Source organism: Ovis canadensis, chromosome 13, assembly GCF_042477335.2.
Source record: "Ovis canadensis isolate MfBH-ARS-UI-01 breed Bighorn chromosome 13, ARS-UI_OviCan_v2, whole genome shotgun sequence".
NCBI classification, from domain to species: Eukaryota; Metazoa; Chordata; class Mammalia; order Artiodactyla; family Bovidae; genus Ovis; species Ovis canadensis.
In genome coordinates this window covers 17,704,888-17,719,642 of record NC_091257.1, presented here as the reverse complement: position 1 = coordinate 17,719,642, position 14,755 = coordinate 17,704,888, and the positions used below count along the sequence as shown (strand labels likewise).

The 14,755-nt window shown below is 43.3% G+C and overlaps 1 protein-coding gene across 1 annotated transcript in view; it reads left to right on the top strand.

The window, feature by feature from the left end:
- Positions 1-2,402, top strand: part of PAK5 (p21 (RAC1) activated kinase 5) — a 429,702-nt gene extending 427,300 nt beyond the window's left edge. The window contains exon 10 of the mRNA XM_069546391.1: positions 365-2,402. Within this exon, the coding sequence (XP_069402492.1) occupies positions 365-520 (156 nt within the window). The 3' untranslated portion in view covers positions 521-2,402. The remainder of the gene's footprint in view (positions 1-364) is intronic.
- The last annotated feature ends 12,353 nt before the right edge of the window (positions 2,403-14,755 follow it).

Sequence of the window (14,755 nt, the reverse complement as noted above, 5' to 3'; positions counted from 1 at the left end):
GCGTGGTTAGAAAAACAAACAAATAAAACTCATTCCATGTTTATAACACTGTTCATCAAATGTGTGTGACCAGCATCTGAACATAGCGGGCGCACCGTAAGAGCTGCTGTTGTCTCTCATTTAGTACGTATCTTTGTTGTACCATCATTTACTCCTAGTATTTCAGGTTTGAAAAAGATAAGGAAAACAGCGTGTGTTAAGAAAGGCAATGCCTGCGTTTGCTCGCATGGGCTCTTTCTTCAAGCTGGCTTTCTGGACTTTGGCGTTGTGGGCAGAAGGCTTTCCCGGGAGTTTGCTGGGAGGCCACGCGGGGTCCTGGGTCATCCGGCTCGAGTCCTCAGGAGGCCGGCCTCTGTCTCCGCAGGTCTCCTCAGTACTGCGGGCCTTCCTAGACCTGATGCTGGTGCGGGAGCCCGCTCGGAGGGCCACAGCGGAGGAGCTTCTCAGACACCCGTTCCTGAAACTGGCAGGGCCGCCGTCCTGCATCGTGCCTCTCATGAGGCAGTACCGGCATCACTGAACGGAAAAGTCACAGAGGTGACGATGCAAGAACAGGTCAGGAGAATGCAAGGAACCGGAGAACATGGCAGCAGGCCTGCGAGCCCAGACCAGCTGACTGGTGGGACCGTGTGGCGACCGGCAGGGCTCGGCAGCCCAGGGCGTCCTCTTGTGTCTTCAACAGGCGTCTCTCCACTGACAGCTGGCACGGTCGTTTGGGACATGGCTTTAATGAGTCATTATTATATTTTCCAGCCTTTCATCCAGCAAATCAGAAGGACTCAGTACAAACTCCGTTATGGTATATCCTAGCGACATGCAGGGTAACGCATAGGATTTTCTATATTGAAAGAATACTTTTCTGGCAAAAAAAAAAAAGAAAGGAAAACAAAAAGCACTTTTTTCTTAATGGTAGCAGTGTAATGTATTTTGCAATGAATTTGTAATTTTTCTGTACGATAGTTTTGATAATTTATAGTACTTTGATGTCATGTAGCCATTGTATCAGTTGAAGTAATACCTGTTTACTAGCAAGAGTTTGAAAAAAGTCTTTCCTACTTTTTTATCCCTTTCAGAGAACCAACGATTCTTTAGGAACTTTGAATACTGAATGACTCTCAATCACCGTCAGCTTTAGTAGAATATCTTTCTTATCTTAACAAGTGTCTTATGTGATGGAAGAAGACTTCAGAGTGATGGTGATGGGGGTGGGTGAACATTTCATTTATCCAGCCAAAAATAATGCAGTGAAATTTGAGCCATGATATACCACCAAACAGAGAAGGCAATGGCACCCCACTCCAGTACTCTTGCCTGGAAAATCCTATGGACGGAGGAGCCTGGTAGGCTGCAGTCCATGGGGTCGCTAACGGATACAACTGAGCAACTTCATTTTCACTTTTCACTTTCATGCATTGGAGAAGGAAATGGCAACCCACTCCAGTATTCTTGCCTGGAGAATCCCAGGGACGGGGGAGCCTGGTGGGCTGCCATCTATAGGGTTGCACAGAGTCAGCCAATTACAAACAATTAAGAATGTTTGTAATTAATAGGTTGCTAATTATTTATTATAGCTAAAAAGGAAAAAAAGGCATAAAATGACTTTCTACTGTTTAGATTTTCAGTTTTTCGCTAAACTGGAAATGCCTCATCATAAGTAGGATCTACAATTTTTTTCATAAAACACAACACAATGTTTTATGTAAAATGTTAAAATATTAATATAAGGATGTAAGAATGAAAATAATCTAAATCCAGAAAATGGCATAGCATAGCATTAGCATACCACCAAAAATATTCCTTGGGAGAAAACTAAATATTTTGAAAAATCACATTTTCCTTCAACCCTATTAGTAGTAGTAAACCATCTTTTGCACGGCAGTATGTTCCCCCGGTACCTTCTCTTAAATGAATATGACATCCCCTTGTGGCCAAATTTCCCCTCCAAGGAGCAATTTCAGTTCTAGGATGGTTTGATGTATCTGTGGGAGGTGCTGAACTCCATGTTCTGCTCCTTTGCCATCTTGATTCAGCACCCCAGGGCTAGGGTCATTTGGACTTCATTCCCTGAATTGAATGTTTCAAGAAGACTGTGAGAATTCCAGTCTCACAGAAGGAAAAGAGAGAGAACAGGGCAAGATGTTTGGTTTTGTCTGTCACTGTTTTTAAAGCTCTGTACGCTAGCACACCAAACTCTTGTCTGTGCTTACCTTTGTACCGCAGTATTCATTGCTATTGTTTCTGTACCGTACTGGAAGTCTGGACTCTAGAGGATGCATTAGGAAAAGGGGATTTTTCCCAGGTGTGATCTGAATTCAGTTGTGACCATGTTATGTGTTTCTGACATAGGAGAGTTGTGCTGCTGACTAGTTCTTGAATGTTGATAAACCTGAATGACTACTACAATACATTTTGTGTTGCTTGTTGGAAGAATTTGCATGTTAACTGTAGGCCAATATAGATTTGCCTTTAAAACTCTGGAAAAGCTACATAGTCATCATTAGTTTCTATTAATTCTGCATCAAACAAAAGCCATTTGTTACCAAACTGGAAAACCAGAGGCTTTTCTTAATGACGTCACATACTGTAACAAACATGAATTTAAAATTTTGAAAATGCTCTGGCTACTCTCAGCCTAATTAAGAATGTTTGTAATTAATAGGTTGCTAATTATTTATTATAGCTAAAAAGGAAAAAAAGGCATAAAATGACTTTCTACTGTTTAGATTTTCAGTTTTTCACTAAACTGGAAATGCCTCATCATAAGTAGGATCTACAATTTTTTTCATAAAACACAACACACTCAATGTTTTATGTAAAATGTTAAAATATTAATATAAGGATGTAAGAATGAAAATAATCTAAATCCAGAAAATGGCAGATATGGGAGAGATTGTATTCACTTAACCAGGACTATGAAGAAGTAGAAAGGAAGCAAAAAGAAAATCTTTTTTTAACCAGAGCAAATATTACAAACCATTGCAGAAAATAGTGGATTTTGGATTCCAAACATTTTCGACAGTGTAATGGAGATTTTTCTGTAATTTTCTTATCACTGGGTCTTTTTTAAAGTCTTCATTGAGTTTACCAAAAGTTACTGTAGCTTAAAAGGTTTTGTGAGCACTAACTATTGGCAGAAACTGCTCTTGCAAATAAAAATAAATGTTTGCCTTTTTTTCCACTGTGTCATTGGAAACTCTAGTGATTTCCTGAATTTGTTTCTTGAGTGACAAGAATGATGTCTTTATGACCTTGGGGAATGCAAATGAGTTGCTATAAAATTATATGTAAAATCACATTGACATGAACCACAGATAAACATTCCTATCCCCAGAGGTTACAAACATTGTAAGACAAGAATGCAGATACTGCTGTGAAGAAGAAAAAATTAAGTCTGAAAGGCCAAATTCAAGGAAAGCTGGATTCATGGCCAAAGATTCTTACTCTACCTCTCTTGTTCAAAAGATGCTGGACTGATCTAAATGTCTTTACCCCAAACAGATATAGTCAGGAGGTTGTTCTGGATCAGAGAAGCTCTCTGGGAGACTGAAAACGAGTGTTGGGACCCCTCCTCCACATGGTGACAGGGGAGATGTTAACATTTATCCCATGAAGCTGGGAGGGATGCTGATACATAAAGAGTTCATTTCTCATCTGGAAATTTCAGAAAGTGAAAACCCTCAAGACATACATAGCCTGAGACTCAGGATGAGACCTCTGGATAGTATATATTGTGTGCCTGGGAAGAGAAAGATGGAAGCAACCTTCCCCAGGCAGGTCCCTGAAACCCTTGGTGGGCATAGAAGACACCCATTTCCTCTGGCTCCGATGGTGCGTGGAGAGGAGCAGGGAGCATGGCAAGCGCTTAACTAAGAAATGGGATGGTGCCCAACTTGGCGAGGGCATTGGAGGCATGCACCATGGGGGGATCAAAGGGAAATACTTTTCCTTGTTTCCCCATTTATTTGTTTGTTTTGTTTTTGACTGTGTTGTCTTTGTTGCCACGCATGGGCTCCCTCTTGTTGGGGCTGGCGGGGCCACTCTTTAGGTACAGGGCACAGGCTTCTCGTTGTGGTGGCCTCAGCAGTTGCAGCATGCAGGTGTTGCAGCTCGCAGGCTCTGGAGCGTGGCCTGAATAGCTGTGGCACGTGGGCTTAGTTGCCCCATGGCATGTGGAATCATCCTGGACTGGGGATCAAACCTGTGTCCCCTGTACTGGCAATTGGGTTCTTAACCACTGGACCACCAGGGAAGGCCACAGCTGCTTTTCTACAGTGTGCAGAAGTTGGGGAGGAGCTGAATATTACTCTAAAACCACAGATATCATCTACACCATGACCACTCCAAAAGCAGAGGCTGTCTTCAGGCGGATACAAATGAGATTCAGACATCTCACCTTCCTCCAACCGCATCTCCAGGCAGCTGATTGCAGCCAGCTGGGTTACTGAACGCTCCCCTCCTGATGGCTCCCCACAAGTTTGAGCCAGGAGTTCATAAGAGATTTGATTTGGGGGAGGGACTCAGAAGAAAGAAAGAATAAGAAAGTGTACCACGTTTCCTGCCACTACCTATGCCTTGCTACTTCTCTTTCTCCAATGCAAGCTTAACCCGAGCAAAGGAAAGGGGTGTTATTTTGAATTCAAATGAGATTGTCTTCTTTAATGGCTTAGACAGATAGAATCAGGCTGAGTTATTGTTGTGTTCCCTACATCCACTGGGAAGAACACACTCAGTAGCAATTACTAGAAAAATAAAATCATTCCATGAAGTTATCAACTCAGTAAGTTCAGACTCTGGTCAAATCGATCCAGTGACTCTCACTGGGTCATCAAAGAAACGGTAATGAGATTTCAGGCAGAGAGAAGATGAATTTGGTCTGAAGCAGATACAAAACGTACAAGCAGGAGCAGTTCTGTGACAGGGAGATGAAATAGCACTCGTCCAGACTGTGCAGCAAACCCGTCAACAGAAATGTGTGTACTCTGAATCAAGAGAATAGACGACCTTAGTGTGGATTCTGACAGGAGACTCTCAGACAAAGACACACCTACAACTGCTTCCTGAGAGATGACCCCAGGAAGCTCACTTGACATGGGGAGTGTGGAGATGAGACCAGGAGGGACAGAGGTTTGAAAAACAGGTGTGTATTGATGAATAGTTCACCCCTATGGGTGCCTGGGGCTCTGTCCCACCAGAGACCTTCTGGGAGAGATGCTCCAGAATCATCCTTCTAGGAGCAAGGAGGCTAAGAGTTTTTATCCACCATCTCCTATCCCTCGCTGCTTGAGAGCTGCTTCTAGAGCATCATCCCCCAGAATTTCCATCTTGCCCTATGAATGTAGAACGCTTGTTCCCTCTGACAAAGAGGGAGGGAGACACAGAAAGCCATGGGCATGTACAGAAATCATCAGCAAACAAGCTCCAGGAAGGGCCAAGGGAACATGGGTGCGACCCTGCCAACATCTACATAAATAGATCTGATGAAGGACGAAAAGGGGACTTGAGAAAGTTGAAGGGTTCCTGATTTCTGGGTCAAAATACACTATTTTAAAAGCATAGAGATTCCTTATCCTGGAAGTTTTACCCACATGGCAAATGCTTTGATGTTTATGCCCCATCATCATTGACAGTATTTTGAAAAAAATTAAAGGTAAAAAGTATGGCAAGGTCATGTACAGACCACCTTAACAGAGCCTAACCAAGTCCCAATTGCTTGGTTGATGATAGTACATGAATCATACCTGAATAGGCCACACACACACACACACACACACACACTCACACACACACACAGACACACACACTGTTCAGTTTCATAAGGGCAGGGATTTTTGCCCATATTGTTTACTAATGTGTCCTCAACACTCAGATCAGGGTCTACAAAACACAGGACTAGTGCTAACAAATAACTGTCATTTCATTTGGCACATGAGCCTTTGTAACTCTTTCCCCAGCAGAGAGCCTGACAGATTCTGTCACTTTATATATTTATGTATTTATTTTTGCTGAGGTATAGTTGATTGGCTTCTTCCAGCCCAGCGTTCTCATGATGTATTCTGCATATAAATTAAATAAGCAGGGTGACAATATACAGCCGTGACGTACTCCTTTTCCTATTTGGAACCAGTCTGTTGTTTCATGTCCAGTTCTAACTGTTGCTTCCTGACCTGCATATAGAGCAGGTCAGGTGGTCTGGTATTCCCATCTCTTTCAGAATTTTCCACAGTTTATTGTGATCCACACAGTTAAAGGCTTTGGCATAGTCAATAAAGCAGAAATAGATGTTTTTCTGGAACTTTCTTGCTTTTTTGATCCAGCGGATTTGGCAATTTGATCTCTGGTTCCTCTGCCTTTGCTAAAACCAGCTTGAACATCTGGAAGTTCATGGTTCACGTATTGCTGAAGCCTGGCTTGGAGAACTTTGAGCATTACTTTACTAGCCTGTGAGATGAGTGCAATTGTGCGGTAGTTTGAGCATTCTTTGGCATTGCCTTTTTTTGGGACTGGAATGAAAACTGACCTTTTCCAGTCCTGTGGCCACTGCTGAGTTTTCCAAATTTGCTGGCATATTGAGTGCAGCACTTTCACAGCATCGTGTTTCAGGATTTGAAAGAGCTCCACTGGAATTTCATCACCTCCACTAGCTTTGTTCATAATGATGCTTTCCAAGGCCCACTTGACTTCACATTCCAGGATGTCTGGTTCTAGGTGAGTGATCATACCATCATGATTATCTGGGTCGTGAAGATCTTTTTTGTACAGTTCTGTGTATTCTTGCCACCTCTTCTTAATATCTTCTGCTTCTGTTAGGTCCATACCATTTCTGTCCTTTATTGAGCCCATCTTTGCATGAAATGTTCCCTTGTTGTTTTCCTCTGTTTCTTTGCATTGATCACTGAGGAAGGCTTTCTTATCTCTTCTTGCTATTCTTTGGAACTCTGCATTCAGATGCTTATATCTTTCCTTTTCTCCTTTGCTTTTCGCCTCTCTTCTTTTCACAGCTATTTGTAAGCCTCCCCAGACAACCATTTTGCTTTTTTGCATTTCTTTTCCATTGGAATGGTCTTGATACATGTCTCCTGTACAATGTCACAAACCACAGTCCATAGTTCATCAGGCACTCTATCTATCAGATCTAGTCCCTTAAATCTATTTCCCACTTCCACTGTATAATTATAAGGGATTTGATTTAGGTCATATCTGAATGGTCTACTGGTTTTCCCTACCTTCTTCAATTTAAGTCTGAATTTGGCAATAAGGAGCTCATGATCTGAGCCACAGTCAGCTCCCAGTCTTGTTTTTGCTGCCTGTATAGAGCTTCTCTACCTTTGGCTGCAAAGAATATAATCAATCTGATTTCGGTGTTGACCATCTGGTCATGTCCATGTGTAGAGTCTTCTCTTGTGTTGTTGGAAGAGGGTGTTTGCTATGACCAGTGTGTTCTCTTGGCAAAACTCTACTAGCCTTTGCCCTGCTTCATTTTGTATTCCAAGGCCAAATTTGCCTGTTACTCCAGGCAAACTTATATGCAGAGTACATCATGAGAAACGCTGGACTGGAAGAAGCACAAGCTGGAATCAAGATTGCCGGGAGAAATATCAATAACCTCAGATATGCAGATGACACCACCCTTATGGCAGAAAGTGAAGAGGAACTAAAAAGCCTCTTGATGAGAGTGAAAGAGGAGAGCGAAAAAGTTGGCTTAAAGCTCAACATTCAGAAAACGAAGATTATAGCATCTGGTCCCATCACTTCATGGAAAATAGATGGGGAAACAGTGGAAACAGTATCAGACTTTATATTTTGGGGCTCAAAAATCACTGCAGATGGTGACTGAAGCCATGAAATTAAAAGACGCTTACTCCTTGGAAGAAAAGTTATGACCAACCTAGATAGCATATTCAAAAGGAGAGACATTACTTTGCCAACAAAGGTCCGTCTAGTCAAGGCTATGGTTTTTCCAGTGGTCATGTGTGGATGTGAGAGTTGGACTGTGAAGAAAGCTGAGTGCTGAAGAATTGATGCTTTTAAACTGTGGTGTTGTAGAAGACTCTGGAGAGTCCCTTGGACTGCAAGGAGATCCAACCAGTCCATTCTGCAGGAGATCAACCCTGGGATTTCTTTGGAAGGAGTGATGCTGAAGCTGAAACACCAGTACCTTGGCCACCTCACTGAAGAGTTGACTCACTGGAAAAGACTCTGATGCTGGGAAGGATTGAGGGCAGGAGGAGAAGGGGATGACAGAGGATGAGGTGGCTGGATGGCATCACCGACTCGATAGACGTGAGTTTGAGTGAACTCTGGGAGATGGTGATGGACAGGGAGGCCTGGCGTGCTGCGATTCATGGGATCACAAAGAGTTGGACACAATTGAGCGACTGAACTGAATCTGAATAGTTGATTCACAACATGTGGCAATCTCTGCTATATAGCAAAGTAACTCAGTTTATATTTACATGCACTCTTTTTGAAATGACAACTTAAGTAGCCATCAGCCCTGAAATTCCTAACCTAATTTTGTACCTCTTGGCTGTCTGAGGCCTAAGGACTCCTCAGAAAAATGTTTTAAAGTGAATAAAATACATAGGCTCACAAAGGAAATCAATTAAAGCACAGTTATCAAAATATATTTTTGCTGTCATGGTTATAATATATTAAATAATGAGACTTGTGATGGGTCTAATAACTATTATAATTTCAAACAAGAAATAGAAATGATTTTTGGATGCATCTCCAATAAGTGTAACATGGTGATTTCTGCTGAAGACACATACCCAGGTGATGCTTATATTATGGTGATTTGGTGCCTATGTTCATAATTGAAGGAAATGCTACCTTTCATTTAAGGCTAGTAAAACTGGAAGTGCAATTTTCTTTCTCACCTAAGTTCATGGACCTTGACTATCTCCCCCAAACTGACAAACTCCTGAGCCTCTGGGCTGAGAGTGGAGAGAATCCCTGCTTAGGAACATTCTCTGAATTCAAAATAAACTGACATAGAAAATGGATGCCAGGTTAAAGAAGTAAAACCAAACCTTGTGTTGGTCTTCTGGGGTCATTTGTGAATGTGTATAGCTGGTAAAATTCGTACACACATGTAAAGAATGATGCTAGAAGAATGTCATTGCACATAAGCTCAGTCATGTCCAACTCTTTGTGACCCCATGGCTGCCGGCCCCAGGCTACTCTGTCCACAGGATTTTTCAGGTAAGAATACTGAGTGGGTTGTCATTTCCTCTACCAGGGGATCTTCCTGACCCAGGGATCAAACTCAAGTTTCCTGGGTGTCCTGCATTGGCAGGTGGATTCTTTACCACTGAGCCACCTGGGAAGCCGAATGGAGCATTTCCAGTGTGCTTCCGTTCAGTTCAGTCACTCAGTCGTGTCCGACACTTTGCCACCCCATGAATTGCAGCAGGCCAGGCCTCCCTGCCCATCACCAACTCCTGGAGTTTACCCAAACTCATGTCCATCGAGTCGGTGATGCCATCCAGCCATTTCATCCTCTGTTGTCCCCTTCTCCTCCTGCCCACAATCCCTACCAGCATCAGGGTCTTTTCCAATGGGTCAACTCTCTCTGTGGTGCCTATGTTCATAATATCCATAATATCCGAATCACCATAATATAAGCATCACCTGGGTATGCCTCTTCAGCAGAAATCACCATGTTACACTTATTGGAGATGCGCCCAAAAGTCATTTATATTTCTTGTTTGAAACTACAGTAGTTATTAGACCCATCACAAATCTTGTTATTTAATATTTTATAACCATGACAACAAAGTATGTTTTGAGGTGGCCAAGGTATTGGAGTTTCAGCTTCAGCATCAGTCCTTCCAATGAACACCCAAGACTGGTCTCCTTTAGGATGGACTGGTTGGATCTCCTTGCAGTCCAAGGGACTCTCAAGAGTCTTCTCCAACACCACAGTTCAAAAGCATCAATTCTTCGGTGCTCAGCTTTCTTCACAGTCCAACTCTCACACCCATACGTGACCACTGGATAAACCATAGCCTTGACTAGATGGAACTTTGTTGGCAAAGTAATGTCTCTGCTTTTCAATATGCTATCTAGGTTGGTCATAACGTTCCTTCCAAGGAGAAAGGGTCTTTTAATTTCATGGCTGCAATCACCACCTGCAGTGATTTTGGAGCCCCCAAAAATAAAGTCTGACATGTTTCCCCATCTATTTCCCATGAAGTGATGGGACCAGATGCCATGATCTTAGTTTTCTGAATGTTGAGCTTTAAGCCAACTTTTTCACTCTCCTCTTTCACTCTCATCAAGAGGCTTTTTAGTTCCTCTTCACTTTCTGCCATAAGGGTGGTGTCATCTGCATATCTGAGGTTATTGATATTTCTCCCGGCAATCTTGATTCCAGCTTGTGCTTCTTCCAGCCCAGTGTTTCTCATGATGTACTCTGCACAGAAGTTAAATAAGCAGGGTGACAATATACAGCCTGCTGCTCCTGCTAAGTTGCTTCAGTCGTGTCCGACTCTGTGCAACCTCATAGATGGCAGCCCACCAGGCTCCCCTGTCTCTGGGACTCTCCAAGCAAGAACACTGGAGTGGGTTGCCATTTCCTTCTCCAATGCAAAAGTGAAAAGTAAGGTGAAGTCACTCAGTCGAGTCCGATTCTTAGTGACCCCATGGACTGCAGCCCACCAGGCTCCTCTGTCCATGGGATTTTCCAGACAAGAGTACTGGGATGGGGTGCCATTGCCTTCTCCAATATACAGCCTAGACGTACTCCTTTTCCTATTTGGAACAAGTCTGTTGTTCCATGTCCAGTTCTAACTGTTGCTTCCTGACCTGCATATAGGTTTCTCAAGAGCAGGTCAGGTGGCCTGGTATTCCCATCTCTTTCAGAATTTTCCACAGTTTATTGTGATCCACACAGTCAAAGGCTTTGGCATAGTCAATAAAGCAGAAATAGATGCTTTTCTGGAACTCTCTTGCTTTTTCCATGATCCAGCAGATGTTGGCAATTTGATCTCTGGTTCCTCTGCTTTTTCTAAAACCAACTTGAACATCTGGAAGTTCATGGTTCACGTATTGCTGAAGCCTGGCTTGCAGAATTTTGAGCATTACTTTGCTAGCATGTGAGATGAGTGCAATTGTGCAGTAGTTTGAGCATTCTTTGGCATTGCCTTTTTTTGGGATTGGAATGAAAACTGACCTTTTCCAGTCCTGTGGCCACTGCTGAGTTTTCCAAATTTGCTGGCATATTGAGTGCAGCACTTTCATAGCATCATCTTTCAGGATTTGAAAAAGCTCAACTGGAATTCCACCACCTCCACTAGCTTTGTTCATAGTGAAGCTTTCCAAGGCCCACTTGACGTCACATTCCAGGATGTCTGGCTCTAGCCGAGTGATTACACCGTTGTGATTATCTGGGTTGTGAAGATCTTTTTTGTATACTTCTGCTGTGTATTCTTGCCACCTTTTCTTAGTATCTTCTGCTTCTGTTAGGTCCATACCATTTCTGTTCCTTATTGTGCCCATCTTTGCATAAAATGTTCCCTTTGTATCTCTAATTTTCTTGAAGAGATATCTAGTCTTTCCTGTTCTATTGTTTTCCTCTATTTCTTTGCATTGATCTCTGAGGAAGGCTTTCTTATCTCTCCTGCTGATCTTTGGAACTCTGCATTCAAATGGGTTTATCTTTCCTTTTCTCCTTCGCTTTTTGCTTCTCTTCTTTTCACAGCTATTTCTAAGGTCTCCCCAGACAGCCATTTTTCTTTTTTGCATTTCTTTTTCTTGGGGATGGTTTTGATCCCTGTCTCCTGTACAATGTCATGAACCTCTGTCCATAGTTCATCAGGCACTCTGTCTATCAGATCTAGTCCCTTAAATCTATTTCTCATTTCCACTGTGTAATCATTAGGGATTTGATATAGGTCATACCTGAATGGTCTAGTGGTTTTCCCTACTTTCTTCAATTGGTCTGAATTTGGCAATAAGGAGTTCATGATCTGAGCCACAGTCAGCTCCCAGTCTTATTTTTGCTCTCTGTATAGAGCTTCTCTACCTTTGCCTACAGAGAATATAATCAATCTGATTTTGGTGTTGACCATCTGGTGATGTCCATGTGTAGAGTCTTCTCTTGTGTTGTTGGAAGAGGGTGTTTGCTACGACTAGTGGGTACTCTTGGCAAAACTCTATTAGCCTTTGCCCCGCTTCATTCCGTACTCCAAGGCCAAATTTGCCTGTTACTCCAGGTGTTTCTTGATTTCCTACTTTTGCATTCCAGTCCCCTATAATGAAAAGGACATCTGTTTTGGGTTCTTAGGGCTGTCTCAGGATTTAAATGTACTGTTGTGTATCCTCACATAACTTTGCAAGTAGGGAGCAGTGAGCTGCACTTTCAGATGAGAAGATGAACACAGAGAAGCCCGATAATTTGGCTAATGTTGCAAGTATCCTGGTAGCTAACTGTTTTTGTTGTTGTTGTTGTTAACCAGAAGTTTTCATGCTGCTACATCCGAATTACTCGGAGAGAGCAAATAGTCAAACTACCAATTCCAGGATCGTGGCATGGAGATTCTCAGTCACTGGTTTGATGCCCTAGAACTGCCATTTTTCAGCGCCCCAAGGGATGATTCTGTTGCAGGCTGTTTGCAAGCCGCACTTTGAGACACAGATGGAAAGCTGTGTCCGTCTGGTTCAGGTTGCTCAGCTGTTTGTTCCAGGGAGGTGCTTGTGCCCAGCGCCGCGTTGGACAACCCTGCCCCATGAAACACCCCGGTGCATGCTGCCTCCACCACACGCTGCAGGCCATTCCTGCCATCGCTCCTCGCACGTCTCCATTCTCATTTCTCTGGTATCTCCTTCATCCACATGGATTTGCCAAGTCTTTGTTAATGGAAAGACTGGGGAATTGGCAAGAACAGAGTTATTACAATATAGAGGAATATCTTAGGCTGGAGAACAGTCTCTCCGGCCCTTGAGGCAGATTCACTTGGAGCTATTTCCCAAGAGCGATGGAATCTCGCGAAGAATCAGGCTCAGAATAGAAATTAAACTCCCTCTTCCCCTGAGAAGCATGCATATGTTTCATACGGCCTGGCTTTTACAGGCTGGCAGACCAGCAGGCAGACACAGCATCTTTTTGTGCCCGGAGGCATTTGTGTTTAAAACTCCAATAAAACAGAAAAATGACGGTTAAAGGGGTAATTGAGCATCTGTGGTTTAGCTGTTGTTTTCTTTCCTGTCTCTGAGCCTGGGAAGCAATGCAGATAGACAAACCTCTGCCCTAGCTTGCTCCTGCCGCAGGAGCTTCGGCAATGCAGAAAAATGGTAATGGACGTGAGCCATACCTCTGGGCACCTTGCCTGTCCACCCGGAGACCACCAACCCTGCCCTCATCAGGAGGGCCCTCCTTTATTTTGCTTATCTGATAATGAAGATTTTTAAAGGGCTGAGAAAAATAAGGTGAAGAAAGTAGGCTGAACTTGAGACTTAATTTTAGGACTGCTAGATAAAGAAGAGACAATTAGTAATAATAGTAATGGTCCTGGCTTTTTATGCAAACTTTGTATCACTGGTAGAAATAAATCACTCAGTTTTGAGAATTACAACATTTGGATTCTAGAAAGATTTAATTAGCTTAGCCATAGGGATGTGACCACGTGGCAACACGTTGAGAAGTGCGGAGGTACCCTGTTCTTTCTCCAGTGATCTGTGTGTATGTGCGCTTTCCTGTTAAACCTGCCCCTGTAGAGACTCCCAGTTGTCAAGGTGACCGCTGTACACCCAGCACTGAGCCTACACTCAGCAAGTACTCAAAAACATTTGCTGAATGAATGGATGAGCGACGATTCCAAAGCTAGTAATCAATCCTATGTTTTGTGAAAGTAAAATTTAAAAAAAAAAAACCACAATTTTACTTTTGTAAAAGTAGATTAAACAAATTATGTAAACATGGAGTTTTCAGAAATACCACTCAGAAGTTTTTTAAAGTTTTCTAAAGAGGATCCAGAAAGAAAGGGTCACTCATGGATGTACTTCAGAGCCTGTTTCTCCATAAAACCTTGTTCAAGATAAATAGGAAACTTCTTTAAAATACATGAGATGCTAAAAAGAAAAGAGTTTGTCATGTTTGGGGCATGGAGGGTGAGACAGTCACAGATGATGGAAAAATGGAGTGAACTAGGGTGGGGCAAGAGGTGTCTTCCCCATCACAGATGAGTGAGTGGAGTGAACTGGGGGGGCAGGAGTCCACCCCATAACAGATGACAGAGTGGAGGGAACTGGGGGGGGCAGGAGTCCACCCCCATCACATGTGAGAATGGAGTGAACTGGGGGAGCAGGAGTCCACACCATCACAGATGAGAGAGTGGAGTGAATTGGGTGGGAGGGGGGCAGCAGTCCATCAGAATCACAGATGAGAGAGTGGTGTGAACTGGGGAGGGGGTGGCAGATGTACACCAGAATCACAGACGAGGGAGTGGAGTGAACTGGTGGGGAGCAGTTTCCACCCCATCACAGATGAGAGAGTGGAGTGAACAGGGGTCAGGTGTCCACCCCCATCACAGATGAGAGAGTGGAGTGAACTGTCAGGGGAAGGTGTCCACCCCCATCACAGACGAGGGAGTGGAGTGAACTGGGTGGGGAGCAATTTCCACCCCCATCACAAATGAGAAAGTGGAGTGAGGGGTCAAGTGTCCACCCCCGTCACAGATGAGAGTGTGGAGTGAACTGGTAGGGAGCAGGTTCTACCCTCATCACAGATGAGAGAGTGGAGTGAACAGGGGTC